This window comes from Clarias gariepinus, chromosome 8, assembly GCF_024256425.1.
Source record: "Clarias gariepinus isolate MV-2021 ecotype Netherlands chromosome 8, CGAR_prim_01v2, whole genome shotgun sequence".
Taxonomy (NCBI): domain Eukaryota; kingdom Metazoa; phylum Chordata; class Actinopteri; order Siluriformes; family Clariidae; genus Clarias; species Clarias gariepinus.
This window is the reverse complement of record NC_071107.1, coordinates 16064872-16084943: the sequence shown is the minus strand read 5'-3', so window position 1 is coordinate 16084943 and position 20072 is coordinate 16064872. Positions and strand designations below refer to the sequence as shown.

Here is a 20072-nt window from a genome sequence, read left to right as displayed (position 1 = left end):
TATAAGTCTGTCAGCAACAGTTTGGTCCAAGTGCAAGTTTTTGTGCAGATAAGGAGTGCGCAAACAAGAAATTAACAAGGTGCCAGTAAAGTGTTACATTATGACACCAATGTGTTAGCTGGATTCCAGGGTGTGTGTTTATATCGTAAAAGAGAAAAAATCAGGTCTGATCAGTTTAATCCTTTGTAATGTTCTGGTTGAGGGCCAAAATAGCCAACGGAAAGAAGCTCCTCCTCAGTCTCTCTATGTTGGCTCTCGGGGAGCGGAAGTGCTTTCCTGATTGCAACAGAGAGAGCAGTCCATTTTTGGGGTGGCTGAGGTCCTTGACTATCCTCTTGGCCTTGGTCCAGCACTGCTTGCTGTAGATTGTGTGCAGGTCAGGGAGCTCGGTGTCACCTCCCTCTGTAGAGCTCGTCTGTCCTGCATGGTGCTGTTCCCAAATCAGTTTGTAAAGGTTCCTGTTATAATGTTCTTTATGGTATGTAGGCTTCCGTTTTTATGTGCCACCAGGCACATCGGGCTACATAAATATTTGTAGTACAGGGTTGGGTTGCCAACTCAACATCCGATTGTATCTGAGTATTTAGGGGTGAAGGACCTTGCTCTAACAGTGGTAACCCCCAGCAGTTCCGGGGCTCCAACCAGGGACCTCCTGGTCAGCAGTTTAACACATACTCCACTGAGATACTTTAGAAGGCAGTCAAAGGTCCAAGGTGGTAGAGACGCTGCCAGGCCTTCTTCACTCCAGTGTTGATGGGACAGGACAATGACAGGTCCTGGGTGACGTGAACACAGAGGTACAGAGAAGCTGTCCACTCTGTCCACTGGGGTCCAATGAATAAGGGGCTGGTAGTTCCTCTCTTGTTTTGTGCTAAGGATTTCAGATGTCTTACAGTACAACCAGACATGTGTGGGTCTGCTTTAACTCATCTATTCATTGTCAATGAGGATGTCGGACTCCTTTACAGACCATAAAAATAGTAGAAATTGATACTCAGAAACACATTGACATTGATCTGTCCTGAGGTGTGAGGCTCCCTGTAGATGATGTCTGCTTTTTGACGGGGCTGTGAAACTCTTAGGAGACGGGGGACAAGAAGATATATGGCTGGGGTGTTTTTTGGCAGATCAGTAATTAAATAGATTGTTATTTGTGGCTGGCTCGGTGAGGTATGGACAGTGGTTCCAGTAGACCTGTGGGCAGATGATGAAATGTTCTTCACTGTGTATATATTTTGACAAGGCAGTATTATTAAATGTGAATATGTTAGTTGCATTTTTGAGACATGGGCTCATTGTTGTGAGCCTTATCATATATTTCTCATCCATAATCTCTTAGTGAATAGCTGTTATGATAAAGGCTGTTGGGAGAATGGTTGAGATTCAGTGGGATTCTCATGGATTTGCGTGCTTGGGATTCCGATGCTTATTTGTTCCACCTAAGACCTTTTGGTTTATCCTTGAAAATGGTGGTGAGCAGAGAAGTTAATGAGCCAAAGCCTAAAATATACATGTAAAATAAAGTCTCAAAACCTTTGTATAGAGGTGTTATTATCAGAGCCTGGTATTCTTTTTCTCCACCTAATTTTATGGAGGTAGCCAAAAGACTGGAGAAGTGGTGGCCATCTGGAGGAGTGATGCATCTCAATTCTTTTTCGTGGCATTTTTGTGCAATTGGCTTCCATACAGTTGCTATTGCACCTACAGTAGTGCTCAAAAATGGGAACAGCAACAAGCACAGAAATCATTCTGCCCAGTGCTCAAGCAAGAAGAATAGTTTAAGGGGTTGCCAGTTTGGGCTGATACAAAAATAATCTGCAGCCACTAAGATCCTGTGTCATAGCAAATCAGAATTAAATCTAATCTAAATGCAGTCAATGTCTATGATGTACTATGATGTCTAGACCCATTTTGATTGTCCTATACATTGCAAAATTTGGGAGACAGAAAGGACAGAGGGATTATGGAATAAATGAAAATTGTGCATCAAAGACTGGGAAAATGTGTAGTCAAATGTGTCTGGCAGCCCTGGTTAATGATATTAGTGCTATTTTGTCCCACACACAGGACGCACATCTGCTGTAACACTCAGTTGAACATATGTATGTCTATAAATGCTTAAATGTTTCTGCCAGACTGTATACTGGATGACTGTACGGTATTATGTCGACTATCAACTATCACTCCATTGCAGCTTATAGCATGAAGTGCGATAGGCTCTCATATGACTTTTATTTTCACCTATGTTGTTATTGATGTCGTCCTTTCCAATGAGCTGCACCTGGTGTGCCCTTCTGACTCAGAAATAGCCCTCTGATACCTGCAAGGTGAATTACAACGTACACAGAGATAAGCCCACCCTTTAACACACTGATCCATCCCCGCGTTAAATCTTCGTCTATGACTTGTAATTTTCCTGAGGACACATTTAAGCAGTAATCTATATATATATATATATATATATCCTGGAATTTGTGATTAGATAAATGCTATGGGTTTCATGTTTATCTGTGTTTTGTTTTTGTTGTTTTTCAGATGTCTCTTTCTATGTATAAATATTTTTGTTATTGTAAAGAGGCCTTGAGTCACTTGAAAGCCGCTGTATTAAATAAACTTATTATTATTATATTTCCAAATATTTTCTGCGATTATGTATTTTGTTGACTCAGGTGAATTATATCCATTGCATCAGAAATTTGTTATTTTATGATTATTTTAGTTATACGGTAGAAACACTGCAAACATTATAAACTCTTGTCAAATTAACTTTGATTAATTTAAAAAGGAAAAGTTGGAATGCACTAATGGAATATACACTCTAATATTCTGTTGGACCACCTTTAACTTTGATTATGGCACGCTATATTGCTATGGCACTGTTTCAACAAATTTATGCAATGTCATAACTTTTCGTTCCGTGCAGAGTTGCATTCATTTTTGGCCAAGTTCTTGTATTGATGACGGGAGTGGCAAACCATTCCACAAAGTCTCCTCCAGCACATCCCAAAGACTTTCAATAGGGTTAAGGTCTGGACTGTCTGGTGTCCAGTTTATGTATGAAAATGATTCCTCATGCTCCCAGTTCCACTCCTTCACAATCAGACACTGGGAATATGTTTGTGCCATTTGGGAAGAAAAACTCAGTTGATGTAATAACTTTTTATGCAGTACATTCAGGTCGTCAGCTGTCTTTATTTTATTGCCGCATAAAGTTAAGCCTAGACCTGAAGCGATCCCAGACCATAACACTGACTCCAGAAGCTTGTCTAGTCAAGTCAAGTCTAGTAGGCTTTTATTGCCATTCCAACTATAAACAGTTCAGTACACAGAGAAACAAAACAGCGTTCCTCCTGGACCAAGGTGCTACATACATGCAACAACATAAATTAACAACACAACTCTACTGGAATCAGCTAGCTAACTAAGAGAGCTAATTCAAATTCAAATTCAAATTCAAATTTTATTTGTCACATACACAAACATACACAGTACGAAATGTAGTGAAATGTATTATACGACTGCCATTGACCCTAGAAGAGAGTTAAATTTTACAAATAAGAAATAAATATGAATAAAAGAAATACGATAGAAATTAAATTACAAAATTAAATTAAACTAGGAAAAATAGAACTAAAAATAAAAATAGAAATGTGCTATGAAAAAATAGAACTAAAAATAAAAATAGAAATAGGATGTACAAAATAGAAATATACTGTGCAAATTGAAATATACTTTACGGTGTGTGCAAATATGCATGGAACAAAGTGTCTTAGTGCAGAGGTTATTAAAGTGACTTTGTGCACTGGTCCAGGATGTAAACGTAAAACTGTAAAATGTAGTGTAGTTGTGAAGGTAGGTGTGCAAAGTTATTAAAGTGTCTTTGTGCAATGGTCCAGGATGGTCCAGGATGTAACGTACGACATGTAGTGTACATATGAAGGAAGGTGAGCGTGTAATTGTCCATAGTGTTCATGGATGTAAGAAGATTGATGGATTTGACCAATTATGAAAATATTGTTCTAATTAGCTGACTAGCTCAGATTTGACAGATTTAACAGATATGACAGATATGACAATAGACACCGCTGGGTGCATCGCTTCATGTGTTTCATGTGTTATAACTACACATACTCTCACACATAATGCTTGCCTCACATATCCTGCATTCATATAGTGCATAGCTTGTGCACATCCTCAGAAATTAACGTGATATGCGTTATAAATCCGCAAGATGCAATATGTGTATAAACGGTAGGGGTAGTGTAGTCAGCAGGGTGGAATAGTTTGAATAGTAGCTTCCTTCCACCTGTGTTTTATATCTTTACCTCCGCACATTGACAAATATGCATGTCAAAACAGTTGGCAGAATATAAATGCTATCTCAAATGTTGACATGGACATGGAGTTTTTTTTAAAATAAATCAGTGGTTCTTAGCTCCGGTCCTGGAGGACGATTGCCCTGAATGTTTTAGTGCTTTTTCTGCTTCCAGCACACTAGATTCCAGGTCCTCCAGGAATAATGTTAAAAACCACTGGTTTACATTATGCAAAACTGTCCGATTGAAACCTTTTGCCCCCCACTGAAACTCCTCCGGTAACACACGTACTGTACAGTGGTATATAGGCAAGTATGTGAACAAATACGTTGTGAATCACAACATCGCAGGTTGACTACACCAATGCATAGTTAACAGCAAGTATTTTGCTTATTTAATTGATTTTTCTTTGGGCAGTCCTGTGTATTTATAAGTTTTACATAATTGCAAGGGGTTACCACAATGCAGACGAAACAGGAAATACTTGCAGAACCAAACATTAATTCTCAGAGCATTCATGGAGTGTTGCTAACAACAAGGGAAGAATCCAGGGTAAAATTTATTATAGTAGATTTGCCTATGTGATGCCACAATATTTTTTTCCCATGGAACCAAAAACACAACAAAGCTCATGGGAAAAATATAGCAGGAATTGCGTGTATACCATTATTTATTCAAGCCAACCTTCTAAGCAGAATATTTGAGCACCATCAGCAAATATTTCAGAGATAACCAACAACCTATATTTTTTTTACCAAAAAAGGTCTTTTAATTTTATATATATATATATATATATATATATATATATATATATATATATATATAAGAAAAATTATACAGTAGATAAAGAAAACAAGAATGCCTGAGAAAGATCTGAGAACTCTCTTATGGCTTGCTATTGAACTGTGCTGGAGCTATTTATTGGACGGTGTTCGTGCAGCTTTAAGAGAGACCCTCCTTAGTTGGGGAGCACTACTCCCCTGGTGCAGCATAGCTGATCCAGCTTGGCATAATGAGGGCACAGCCACGCACTCACTCCTCCCCACCTGTCCTGTGGGAGTCTCCTTACATCATGTGACATGTGCAACATCCCATATTTTCTGCCCTCCATAATGATCATGTGACCTCTAGCATTTCTATGTTACCTAATATTGTCAGTGATAACATATGTTGTGGACTCAGTGCTCTACATTCTGGTATATTCAGAAGGCAGTGCTTGCCATAGGGCATACTATTGCTTTCCTAGTTTGTAAAGTTCTATATGATTTGGGTTAAATATGATGTTACCCAGTTTGCATACTGACAGCCAGTAATATTCTAGAGAAGCTGAAAATGTAATGCACTAGACTGTATAAAATGAAATCTGCAGAAAGTCAGTTAGGGTTGACAAGGTTTATTATAAGACAAAAACGGTTAAAACAAATTAATATCAGTAAAAATATCTACTTAGAGGAAATAGTAGCTTTGTATCCGAATTTTACGTTTTAACAGCAAGTCTTACTTTTATACAGTAATGCTGTACTAACTATACTTTTAAGGACATTTGCCAGGTCTTTGGCTTCTTACCAGAATACATTTTTATAATTGTTTATACAATCCACATGGGTTTAAGAGTGCTTTATTTGATATTTGTTCAATTATCGCTACTTGCTCATTTTCATAAGCAAAGGCAAAACAATAATGTAACATTTTTGTTTTATTTTTTTAAGTGATGCATTTTGACATTCAAATTTTGCCAATTCTACTTGCGCATTAATGCAAAGTCAGAAAAACTCACTTTAAAATGTAACATTTTCCAAATAACATTTCACAGTACAACATAGACAGTGGCATTTAACCCTTAAGAGTATATTTCAGTGTTGCACAGTTGGTCAAATAAAAATCTAATGTGGAATTATATAATCTGAAAAACTTATGCTGCAATTTATTTTACATAATATATACACAGCCAGGAATTTATTGTCTGTAATTAAAGTATTTGTTTATTTTTTAAATATTTTTGAGGTGGTAAATATTGGCGAACATCCTCTTAACGAGATCATCTCTCCCATTATTTGCTGTTAGCTCAGATAAATACGTGGAATACAGGACATTTAATGGTCACATATCACAGTTAAAATCACATTAGCAATATGCATCAAAATCTTTTTATTAAATTGTGCAGCCCTAGTTTACTTATTTTGATTAGCGGTACCCCAGTGGGTGAGTTCAAATCCCATTAAGACCACGCAGCTACTATACAGTTGGGTCCCCGAGCAAAGCCATTAGCCCACAACTGCTCAGCTATCCTGTTGTTCAGTGTAAGTTGCTTTGCATAAAAGCGGAAGTCAAATAAGCAAATGTAAATGTCCATTTTTAAAGTAAGCCTTTCAGTAAGGTTGTGAGTTAATCATTCAGTCAGTTAGTGTGATAGAAAGTCCTTTAAACTCTCTGCCTTGTGATAACATTCCATAATTTAGATTTATGTATCAGTACCTTCAAAGCTCACAACATAAGCAATGTAAGACTCTCAACAGAACTCAGTATCCCATAGTCTGATTAGAACCATGGATTATGAGTTGCTTAATTTTTCATTTTATTTTCTATTGTGCCCTTTGTTTTCCTGGCTGCTAAAATGCCTAAGGTTGAATAAGACAGGAATACTGTAAAAGATCATGATTTGTGACTCCTCAAAGAATGAACGAAAGAAGGACAGAAAGAAATCGTAACGGAAGGATGATCATGCAGATTCCATTAAATAGAGAACATTTTCAGAAATATAGATTAGAAATAAAGCTCATAAGTACCAAAAATAGTAGAGAGTATTGGCATTGGTTGATGTGAGAGATTGGCAGGGGGTTGGGGCAGTGAGTACCCTCAGTGGGGGAGTTCCGGTGAAGAAGAGACACAGTCAAGCCAGATCATCTGTGTGCTGCTGGTGCCATATGGATACATCCACACGATACATCCACACACTTTCATGCCTGATTGCCCGGTCTCGGAGAGCAGAAATAATACACTAGTGTGATGAACCAAACCGAACAAGATCAAGTACATCAGGTGAAGGCAGTCCCTGGGTCTCTTGCAAGATCTGGATTCTCTAGACAGCTGTTAGCAACCAGATCCTATTAAGCATGAGCTAAGTGACTAGTGGACAAGGGGTTCTTTGAATCACTAATGAGTGTGAGTTGGTATAGATGTGTATAACTTGTCTGATCCTCCTTTCTTCCTCAGGTTCACTCAAATACATTTCCTTTTAAGTTCCTTATTTTGCTTTCTTATTTTAAGGGAAGGACACATGTCACATTTGATAACACCAACATAATAAAAAACAACAATAAATCTCAGTCTGGTAATGTTATTACAGTTTTTACATTATTACATTATTACAATATTTACTGTAAATATTATTACAGTTACATTCTATAAGGGCACAGTGGCCTCGCACCTCCAGTGTCGAGGGTTTGATTCCCGCCTTGGGTTTGTGTGTGTGGAGATTTCATGTCCTCCCTGTGCTTGGTGGGTTTTCTCTGGATACGCCGGTTTCCTCTTACAGTCCAGGGTTCGGTAAACTTAAACGCTCAAAGAGCCATTTGGACCCGTTTCCCACAGAAAAGAAAACACAGGGACCCCTTTTGACATATGAAATGAAGATAACACTTCATACAGTGTATCGTTTTTTTACCTTCATGCTATGCATAAAAATATAGTGTGTTTATGAAATCGATGAACTGCTACAGAGAAAAATGAAATTTTATTTCTGCATGCGACAAAAACATTTTGAACTCCGAAAAAAAAAAGACGCTGGGTTGAAGGTTACTTTCAAATAAAATTCTCAATATCTATTTATGTCCTACTTGTATTTATGAAATAAAAATGCTGTCTGCTTTTGTGTGCCGTCATCCTTTTATCGTGTGTACTGGAGCGTGCAGTCAGCTGTCAATCTGAATAGAAAAAGGACTCCTATTTATAGAAATCGCGTGCACATCAGTGGTTGTGACGCACATTTTAAGCGACCAAAAAATGAAACGCGTTTTATTTTAATGTTACAAGATCACCATAATTTTTCAATTTAGAACTTTATATATATTTTTTAAAAAAGGACTAAACTAAAATGAATTAAAATTAAATATTCATTATTTATTTTCCAAAGCCACAGGGAGCCACAGCAGAGGGATGAAAGAGCCACATGTGGCTGCGAAGCCGCGGGTTGCCAACCCCTGCCACAGTCCAAAGATATTTAGTGCAGTTTATATTATTTTTTGACTATGGCTAGTTTAAGCAAGTTTTAATCTATAATTAAAAATAATAGGCTTTCCCTCGCTTTGCTATTTGATGAATTTCAGCTGATTATGAGGTGTAAGCCTGCAGTATCTCAGATAAGCACTCTGTACAGTTGTGGTGAGCAGAAAAGAATCTTCCAGCTCAGAAAGCACCACACGTTGAACCTCTTGGTTGAGGGTCTACAACAGCAGACGAGCGCATCAGGTTCTACTTCTGTCAGATAAGGAGAGAAAGCTGAGGCTGCAGAAAAGAGTACAGAGTCACCAAAACTTGACAGTTGCCGAGTGGAAAAACAGTCTAGACTGATGAATCTCCATTTCTGCTGACTTGCGCAAATGGTAGATGTGAAATTTGGTACCATCTGTACAGAATTTGACACCAACAGTGTCGCAAAGTTGATAGGGGCATTGGTGGCACAGTGGCATTCTCATCTGCCATGCTGAATGTCCAGGTTTGATTCCCACACACTGGATGCAGGGCACAGTACTGGTCAAAAGCCTGACTAAAAATGGAAGTGTTGCGTCATGGAGGGTATCTGGTGTAAAATCAGATGGTCCACTGTGGGAACTCTTTAATGGGAAAGAACAACAACAGCTGTAGCAAAGCTGACAAGCTTATAAAAAAGCACTGGTTGTAGATCAATGACTTTAGTTTTCTGAACATGAACCAGCCTTCCGTCTGTAGTGGCACGTGTATTGTGGCAAATCACATGCATTTATATTAATTACTGTATTTAGCTGATTTTAGTTCACGAGACCAAAAACAAGCTACAGGATAGAGATATTAGTCACGAACGGAAAGAGTTTTTACGTATTTTTCATTTTTCTTACCTTCTCTTGTCTGATTAGGGAAATGGAACATTTGTTAAATGAAAATTTATGGTGAAAACAGTGCTTAAAGCCAAATAGACATTTATCCTGCGCTAGGTTGAATTTATTTAGAGTGGTGCTACTCAAAAGTAGAAATGTGATCTGGCACTACGATACAAAGCAATCAATATGAATTGTCTTATTTATAGCCATAAACTACCAGAGGTGATTCCATAAACTGTGGGCACCCAGAAAAGAAAATGTAAAATAAGATTACACAAGGCCTACAGTGTAAATATTATTCATGGGGTTAGTGGGTACATAACACTATACAGTACATAAATATATATGAGTACAGTATGCATACAGTATATGATTGTTACATATTGCAGGTTTGCTTCTAAGGACTCATTACAAGCCACGTTGTTAATTTTTTTTTTTTTTGTCATCGGATTTGCATGTCATGACAGTTTAAACTGATAATAACAAAAGACTTTTACCGACTCTAATGTGGACCCATCTGTCCTTTAAAACAGCATGCAATGTATTGCCGTAAATGCAACCATACGTTCATTGAGAGCCCCCTTTTGCTACGCCGAGTCTTTTGCCTTTTTGAACTTAGACTTTAGGCTCTTTACTATTTTGCACTCACACTACAGCCTGGTTTGTTTATGGCCATCTTTTTGTCATTTCTTTTGTCATCTCAATTTCTAAAAGTTCCTGCAAGTTTTGCTTGGCCAGGCTCATCTTCCCAAATAACTACTAAATCAGCGATTTCACTTTACCTCCACTGATTACTTTTTCCGCTGTCCTCCACAATCCTGTCCTGTAGTTTTGCCACTGTAAACTAATCATTGTTACATTTAAAGGTAGCTGTTGGCTGTTATCTGTTCAAAGAGTAATTTTAAGACCTTTAACCCGACAACCCCATAGAGCCCCATACAACCCAGCCACTGCATACAGTGCCAGTCTCAAGCTTGGGTAGAAAAAGGGAGGTCAGGTCTTGTAAATCAAATGATCCAATGCGGCGCCCCCTAGGATAAAGGGGATAAAGCCAAAGAAAATAAGAATGATCATTTAAGTTATTTTAGAATCTCTCTGTGATAAAGATCATGATAAAATAAAGAAGCAAATAGTGTTTTGGAACAGAAATGGCAAGTTCACTAATGTTGTAAGTAAATTCCTACACAACAAGCTTAAGAGAAATCTGTGAAAAATATATATTTTTTTAAGAAATTGTAGTCAGAATTGATTGCATTCCGTTTGTGTTTTGGGGTAGTACGAGAGAGAATCTTTCATGTTCATGCACTCAGTAATGCAAGGAGACCTGAACACTGCAGAAGGGAGAGCACTTCAACTATAACTAGATTGGTCTGGCCCAATGGATTTGTTAGACAGTGTGGGATGAGCCTAGGCTTGCTGTAGTTCAGACCTGTTGCTTTTGTGTGAGCAGATGAAGTATCTACCCCAGAGGAGCACTTAGTTATATAGGTCAACCTCCGGCAAGCGGGGCAAGAATTTATCATTAGTTGGCTGCTACAGCATGAAGTAGAAATCATTGAGCAGAAAGTGCTTTTATGAAACTGGCTACACTACTCGATGTATTTGCATATATTAAGAAGGGCTCCTGGAGTAGAGCGATGGCTTCAGCATAACCTAGAAAATATTAGAAGTCTATCAGCAATTTATGTCTAAGAATCGAAAGTAAATATCACATCGAATGCTATGTTAAGCGTCGCAGATATTCTACGAGCTAGCTGCTTTTTTTCCCTGTGTTCTCTTTAAATGCAGAACAGAAAGGCTGAGTTTACACCTGTGCTGGAAACAGAGAGCGTCTGGAGTATTTTTCTGCATGTAGGTCAAATCTAAGCCCGCTTCCCTGAGAGCACTATGTATGCCAGGTAGGTTATAGGCTCTTGTAATATACAGGGTGGCTTAAACATCTCGATCCACTGTTTAAGATGCTGGTAATTTGAGCATTTGCTATAATTTTCAGTAGTGTGCAAATGTCTTGAGCCACCCCTCATTTCTTTATATTTTTCATATTGTCCAGTATGGTTTAATGTAGTCTTGAGGAGTTGTTCTCCAGGCTTCTTTAAAAGTAAAAGCTTTTTTTTTTTTTTTGCTTTCACATTTTGCAAGTTTTGACTCAAATTTTCAGTCCAGTCCCTGTACATGAGCAGTTTCAGAGGGATGCATTTCATTGTTTAAGCCTCACACTTGTGAATCATTTAAGCATTATACTGTATACATCACTTGAGTCATGAACCAGTGACAAACAGGGGCAGAGGATAACAGAGATCAGGCCAGTGATTAGTATACTGATGATGCTAAAGGCTGAGTGATTGGAACAGACGAGAGGGGAAATGAGGTTGCTGCTGAGGTTGTTGTAGAATGTATCTTAAGGCATTTTGCAGCCTATCTCAGTCAAAAGGTTCGTTCCAATTTTTTGTTCAATTTCATTTATGAGGTTGTCTCAAATACACTTTGGCTATAGATCCAGACATCTGCACCACCCTATATACAGTATAAGTTTCATGCCCTATACATAAGTTTTATGACTTACTGTATATATAAGTTTTATGCTCCATGTTCTCTGTGCATTTGTTTCGATGCTGGCAGACACCTGCCTAAAGGAGCAGTTTGACAAAAATGTACAGTTTTTCATCACTTGTATTTAGTGTGGCATGACTGGGACCAGACCTTTGCTCTATACTGTATATTAATTTGTTTAAATTGATTTTAGTTTAGGATTGTGTTTAAAAAATAAAAAGCAACAACTAATCATCATTTTCAGAATAAGTGCATCTTTACAGTAAACAAAGTATATGAAGCACAAATAGTTGCCTTTGGGGGCAGATGCTATTTACACCACTCTATTAATCACACCTGTTTAGTAATGTCAGAAAGTTTTGAGTTTTAGATTACAGTTATTCAGTATTTACATTGAGCATCGCTTACTATTATCATTCGTATGCACGTAAGGCAAACATACTTGGATACACATACAGTATGTATAAAAACGTATCCTATGAATGATCAAAACAATGCGTTGATATTATGTGTTTGTGTTAGAGCAGTGAATGTACATACTGTAGGTGTATAATGCTTATTTTTAATGCAGAATTTTAGCGTCAACCTTTTTCAGTAAGCAACTTCACAGAAATCTTAGCCTACTTATAATTTGAATGACATATTAATTGCATATTGATATCTCTAAGATTTTAGATAAGCACTTAAAGTAAAAAAAAAAAAAAAAAAGACCGATTTCATGCACAGATTTCATGTACCATCACACATGTGATTTCGGAGTGTGACTGTGGGGATTTCTGCTCATTTAGTGAGGTCAGGCACTGATGTTGATCGAGGCGGTTTGCCATGCGGTCTGTATTTCGGGTCGCCTCAGTGGTGTTCTGTGAGTTTCAGGACACTCAAGTTGTTCTACTCTAGTCTGGTTATGGTGCTCTCTTTGTGAAAGAGTTGGTTTGGATGTCTTATTGTCATTGAATGTAAATTGTCGCTTTATACAACTGTGTGCTTCCAGCTTTTTTTGCTGACATGTGGGTGTGGCAGTCAGGTGTCCACATACTATATGTATCTAGAGCAATATGGTGTACTTTATGCATACACTATTTCACTTAATGTCCATAGCTGTTAATATAAAAAAATCTAAAATATTCAAACTTGAAAGTTTATAAATATTAGAATGTTCTCTAATGTAAAATAATTCGTTTAGTTGCTTAGGCTTTAGTCGCATCAGAAATCCCCTGATCTTCGGTCAAAAAGAGAAAAATCCGTCATATGTCGCTCGTCTCCAAACCGACTTTCCTTCGCGTTCTTCCTCTTTGCCACGCTAATTAGGCCTTCTGCATACCTTAATTACGCCAAGTTCTATGCTAATGCAGTATTCCTGTGCGATTTGCTTGCCAAGTCTTGTAGACACTGGGCCTGATTTGCATTTCACAAAAGGGTTATTTTTATTCTTGGTTGGGGGGGGGTTTACACAGCGTAAGAGACCGAAAGCAAACATGGAGTGTGAGAGAGACATATTATAGAGGGAGTTAAGTGTAATAGGAAAATGGATATTGTGTGTACGCTCTTTTATAAGCTTCAGTTTCTTTTAGAAAACCATGCGTTGCCTGTGTGGAGTCTTAATTGTGGTGCCTGGTTTGTCTGGTTTCATTTCTTGAGAATCATTTCCTGTAGAGAGTACAGAGAGATTTCACGCATCCTTTTCGTGGAAGCTATGATGCTTATCTTTCTGTTTCTTTCGGTCTCATTTATTCTTCAGCATATCAGCATGGTTCCCTGTCCTTCAACACCTAAACAGCACATAAGAGTGAGCAACTGATGTCACTGTTGAGTGCCCTTTTCCTGACCTTTGACCTGCAGGGAGGGAGGGGGGCGGTGGGGTGTTGTAGCAGGAGGTTTAAAGGAGGGGTTGGAAGGGTGGATGGTAATGATATCTCCTCCTCTCTCTGGGGCAGTGCTGGCAAACGCTGCTGTGTTACTTTTAGTGAACTGTCTTTATGGAATATTTAAGATGATGAGGAATCTGTGATGAAGGCAGACCCAACGTAAGTAAAGTTTAAACTCTGATAAGTTGTATTGTTGATAAAAGTTGTGTATAGGTTGCAAGTATTATTATTATGATATTTTTATTGGTTTTGAATGTTTTTTTATGTTTTTTTTTAAAGTTTCATCAGAAATGCGAGGTTTTGGTGTGTGTGTGTGTGTGTGTGTGTGTGTGTGTGTGTGTGTGTGAAGAGGATGTGAGGCATAGTGGAGAACGAAAAGCACTGTGAGAAACACGGTTCAGTGGCATCACCATGTTCTATTGATTTTTCACTGGAGATTGTTGTATCGGGCCTGTCCTCTAAAATCTCACATTTCCTTCAACCTCAGCACCAATCTGGCAGCTCATCAGCTCCATCAGCACTAATGTATGAGCATTAGCAGCCTCTTTTTTCCAGCATGACAACCGGAACATATTTAACTCTAAGCTTCTCTTGATGAATATACAGTGCAACCTCGGATTGCGAGTAGCGCGGTTTTCGAGTGTTCTGCAAGACGAGCAAAGACTTTTAATAAATTTTGACTTGGAAAAACGCGCTTTTTGTTTTGACGCCAAGCGTCACGTGATCACGTGACGCTTGGGACGTGTGTACTGTTTACTATAACACTGTGACCATGTGAGTGTGCATAAAACATATTTTATTTTGTGTCTGTATGCATGTGTGTACAGCGCGTGTGTAAAGCAAAAGCAAGTCTCTAAATATTAGAGAGGTTAAAAATCCATTTTCCGTTTGTGTGCGCGCGCGTCATTGGACACCGTGACACACACACACACACACACACACACAAACCCCTCCTAGTTTCGCCTTTAAAGACACACACTCTTTCTTTCTGCTCTACACAAAAACACTGCTCTGTTGTGATTCTTTTCAAAGGTAAAGTGCAGATTAATTTGCTTTATTTTTACTTTACAGCAGTGATTCTGTTAGTGTTGAGTCGAGTGTCATTAAAGAGATTTCTTCACACACACACACTTACGCACACACACATACACACACACAGCGTCTGCGCGCACAAATGGAAACACTTATCTGTCGGGATTTATTTTGACCTTTTTTTAAAGGTAAAGTGCAGTTTAATTTGTTTTATTTTTACTTAATATTTTGTGTTTTATTATTTTTATGTATTTATTTTTTGGGGCTGTGGAACAAATAATTTGAGTTTCCATTATTTCTTATGGGAAAATTCGATTTTACGAGTGTTTTAGAATACGAGTCTGCTTTTGGAACGAATTACGCTCGTAATCCAAGGTTTCACTGTAGTAAGAAACTTCCCTGGAATAATAATAATAATAATAATAATAATAATAATAAACTCAAATGCTGCGCAAGGAATGAATGCTAAAATGTGGAACCAGTGCATTTGTATTTTATATGGGGCAATAATTCTGAAACTTCAGGAGGGCTGAAATTGTTAGCTGTGTGTTTATAAAAATGTGTTCTCTGGAAAATCAGATATTTTTAATAATTGCTAAATTTTCATTCTTTCTATTGTTGTCTTTGTACCTTTATTTTCTCCACTCATCTCCTCATTCTCCTTATGTCTCTCCTTTCACCTTCCCTCTCCACCTCTCTTTCTGTTCTCTTTTATTTCGTATGTTTATTCTCTCCTATCTCATCTCATGTCTCATCGGATCTTTTCCCTTACATTTCTCCTACCGTTGTTTTCCTATTGTTTTCTCTCATGTTGTTTCATCTCATTTCATCCCCCCCTCTCCTCTCCTCAGTATGCACCAGCAGTTTGCCGGCTATAAGGAGCAGGTGCGGCGGACAGCGCAGGAGCCTCAGCAGAGGCAGCAGGGCCAGCACAAGGATGATGCACCCACCTGTGGCATTTGCCACAAAACCAAGTTTGCCGATGGCTGTGGGAACATCTGTTCTTACTGCCAGACCAAGTTCTGTGCCCGCTGTGGGGGAAGGGTCTCTCTGCGCTCCAACAGTGTGAGTGTCCTCGGGTTTCTATTGGTTCTTTTGCTGGATGGAGCTCAAATGTGTTATTTGCTCATTTCTGACTGTTATGTGAATCTCTGTATACGTCATTCCAACATTTTTCATCTTCAAACTGCACGTCATATCTCTGTCTGTCTGTCGAAGCTTTGCTTTTGTTTGCTCACTTGTTTCTGATTACACCTGTGTCGGGTTCATCTGCTACTTACAGTATGACTTTACCCACTGATGTGAGGACATTTAAGCACAGGAGAGGAAAGAAGTGTGAGCCAGACGGAAAGGTTAATTAGGCATTAGTCAGAGGAGATAAGGGCCTTGGTCACCAGGGGGTCACTGCATGCCCTTGCTAGGAGGCCCTGGCTGACGCGTCATCCCTACGGGGGGTATCAGTGCCACTGGCAGGGAAACCCCAGAAACTGTGGCCCCCTCCCGAAGCATGGTATTTACCTTCCTACCTTTCTATTCCCTAAGGCTTCTGTTCCTAAATCCAAAGTCTTAATTAGTGTGCTTCCATAATGATCTCAGCGCTGGAAGTCAAAAAACAACTTTGAACTATTGGGCTAGCTCACCCATTGAGAATATACAGTTTGTTCACAATAACAGAAGCAGTCAGGGTTAGATGTAATTATTAAACGCCATAGCTCACAGGCAAATAGTCAGTGTGAGTTTTATATGAGCTAGGTTAAAATTGAAGAATAATGGCACAAGTGGTGGATTATTTCTAATGTGCTATCATAGTGAAGGTAAGCCGATCAGCTGTCCTTGTCTATAGGTGATATACTTTACAGTAGACTCAGGAGCCCCTTAATGTGATCTGGGACGATAGCATGCCTCCCGCTTATGTATGGGAGCGGCCTGAAGGTTAGCTTCGCCGAAAGCAGTGCTCCAAGTTCCCCTTGTCATCCTGGCATGTGCTATTAATGAGAGTAGTTGGCTTGATAATGGAGTCACTGGAGGCCTGAAGGTTAAACATAGAGAGCTGTACCTACTCAGTGTGATGGAGTGTATAGTAGGAAACAGTAGCTAACAGCAATGAAATGCACTTAATAGCTCCACTGCTGGGGGTTGCAATAGACAACAGCCTGCAGTTAGCAGACACACAGACACTTAGAGATCCAACAAGAGAGCAGTCTGGCCATGTGTTGTTGTTTTTTTATGTGTGTGTGTGTTTGTGTGTGTTCTTGTGCATCTGTTTGCATGATTGACAGAGAAACAGCACAGATTATGATGTGTGCTGTGGACAACTCTGTAACGTTATTTCTGTTTGCATTTCAGAGTGTGCATTAATTCGTTCATGTCTTAGAAATAAAACGTAATATTCATTCCTTTATGGACACATGCACTGTTTTTAATTACCGTTAGGATTCGTTTTTTGTGAACTTTTTGTGAAATGCTGAGTTGCACGTTCTGTCGGTGGCAGCATGCCTTCAAATGCATTATTCTGATCAAGTCTGAAAATGATAGTGATTAGTGATTTGGTAGCGATAAAAAGACAATTGATAGTTGTCAAAAAGCTCTATACTGTATGCTGTGTAACATATTTTCATATATACAGTATATAGTTAACGTTCTTCTGTACTGATTTCTCTTTTTACTCTTTCCCCATTTTCCCCCCTGCATCTTATTTGCTGCATCTGCTACCCAGGAGAAGAAGGAAGACATGGTGGTTAGCCACTTCTTCTATTTATATTCTCTGTATGGAAATCGTGTACTCATTACCAAAGCTGTTATGCTGTCATTATTATAGTGTCCATTGTCATGTTCCTTTTCCATTGTTAGAATCCCTTGTTTGTGTTTAAACATGTGTTGTTTCCTACAGTTTATACTCTTGCTTAAAAGGCCGATCCCATAGAAATCCCAATGTATCACAAATTCCTTAAAAAAAAGTTAATGCTGGCCACAATAGATCACCCGGTACATCACTGGCTATATCACGTATGGGGCTTGGCAAAGGCAAAGAGTGCAATGTTGTTGATCCGGCCCCAGATCTCAATGGGACCAGACATACTGTATATTGAATTTTCCGGACGAACAAGTCCGGTCCATGGTGGTCCACAGCTCTCAAGGGGTCCAGCACTAACGTCCCAGTGGGAAACACTACAGCACACCCTTGTGCACTGAACGACCAAATCTGTCCAGGCGGCACAAGAGGACTTTATGTTTTCGGTTTTAATATCTATATAAGTGTATACACATATCCCATTGTCTAAGAGTATTTCTCTAAATACTGCTGCCTCTTCTTTAATGTCTTTACATGGCCTGTTTCTGTCTTGCCATAACTATGTGCACCTTGCTTGCCCATGGGAAATGGCATGAGTTAATGAGAATTCTCCCAAGCACTTCAGCCTTTACAGATAATACCCTTTAGATACAATTTATCTCTCATTATCCCAATGATTATCAGACATCTTGCTTAGACCTCTTTTCATCTTTAGGCAAAAGTCTCTGTTTATGTGCTTTATTTATTAAGTCCAGTTTCACACCCTTGGGTACATCTTCCTCCTCCTGCTATTTCAGTCCTTTGCTTTTCATAGATCCGTTTTACACGTCAGTCAGATGGGTTTAAATTTGCGCTGTGTATTTTTTATTTTGATGGCAGAATATTGATGACATGGAAGAACACAGGGCGATGTTTCATTTCCTCCGAGGGCCACGTCATGAAATGATTACTATTGATTTGTTCCCTCTGTGTTTGCATCTGGTTTTTGTGGACGTTTCATTGACTGGGACCTGAGAGATTGTCTGTTTTTGCTTTTGCACTTACATCGAACATGGCAGGGGAAATAATTTTAAAAGACAGTATTCATTTATAGAGGTTGCTGATTTGTGCTGTTTGTGTAATAAGCTCCCCAGACAAAAAAAAAAAAAAAAAGTGTTGCATCCACAAATAGACGCACTTATTTTTACAGTGTCAGTAGGTTGAACACCTGGACAAATGTAATTTAAAACTTATAAAACATATAAAGCTGAAGGCTGACTTGTTAACCAGGTTTGCCTTTTGTGTTTGTCTAATCAGCATACAACTCAGACATTTTTCCATGTTCCAGGATGACAGCAGTAGGGTGCACAGAATCAAATTAATGTGTGACTTATTCGACAAGCATAATAGAACACTGAAGAAAACCCGTAGAAAACTTGTGGAAATATTTAAAACAAGAAGCCGAACACCAAAATAGTCATCCCCAGAAAGCACTAATTGTATCCTTGCCTGACATGACTGGTGCTGTTATTTGGACGAGACATTTCAGGTGTAAATGATCATTTTGGTCACGTCAATCATTTTTGCAGAATTTTTTATTTCCATACAAGTTCTTCCAAACTGCAAAAAGAAACTTGACATAAATAGGTTTATTTCACTATACTTGTCCAATTGTGACAGTTTACCTAAAACTTAGCAACTCTGACAAAGTTTTAAGATCTTCCCATGTCGTCTAACTTTTCAAGTTCACTTTGTAAAGTTCACTTATCTCACTTATATTTGCTCATTAAACACATTTCAGTGTGTTCTGCTTGTAGAAATTTTCTCCTCACCATAGGTGTAAAGAACGCCCAATCCGTTTTATCCACAAGATGCTTCTACTTGCACAACTGTGACGCATTCAGGTTTTTTTGTATTTCGCACCAGTCTGTATAAACTTTAAGATTTTGCTGTGTAAAAATCTCAGGGGATCAGCAGGTTCTGAAATTCACAAACCAACAACCATGCCACAATCAAAATCCCACAGACCACGTTTTTTATTCATTCTGATGTTTGCTGTGTACATAAGCTGGAGTCTTTTACCGGTATCTGCACTGCTTACGTACGGTATGATGGGCTGATTAGATAATGGCATGGAGGAGAGTGTATACAGGTATTCCTAATTAAGTGAATGATACGTCTCTTTACAAAGGTGTGATGATATAGACTGCGTTCCAATTTCCTTTATAAACCACAACAACTAGATAGTTGGAAAAAAGGCATGCAAATGGATTACGTATTTAAAGTGATTTTTTTTAGATTTTCTGCATATTGTATTGGATTGTCCCACAGTGTTGATAATTACTCAAGTTGTTTTAGACTTTAATCTGAAAAATCACATAAATTTTTTTCAAACATCCATATACATATTTAATTCTCAGATCATTTAAAAATGTTTGGTCTTCTCTATTATGCAAGTATTGCA

The 20072-nt window shown here is 38.5% G+C and overlaps 1 protein-coding gene across 11 annotated transcripts in view; it reads left to right on the top strand.

Annotated features, from left to right (window-relative positions):
* LOC128529338 (regulating synaptic membrane exocytosis protein 1-like) overlaps window positions 1-20072 on the top strand; it is a 78703-nt gene that overhangs the window by 15513 nt on the left and 43118 nt on the right. For 9 of the 11 annotated variants that reach the window (XM_053502781.1, XM_053502787.1, XM_053502786.1 and 6 more), the window contains exons 3-4: window positions 15690-15903; window positions 17555-17575. The exons of 1 other annotated variant lie outside the window; for it this stretch is intronic. In XM_053502781.1, coding sequence (XP_053358756.1) covers window positions 15690-15903; window positions 17555-17575 — 235 coding nt within the window. The remainder of the gene's footprint in view (window positions 1-15689; window positions 15904-17554; window positions 17576-20072) is intronic. One more of the 11 variants, XM_053502780.1, reaches the window with a different exon arrangement.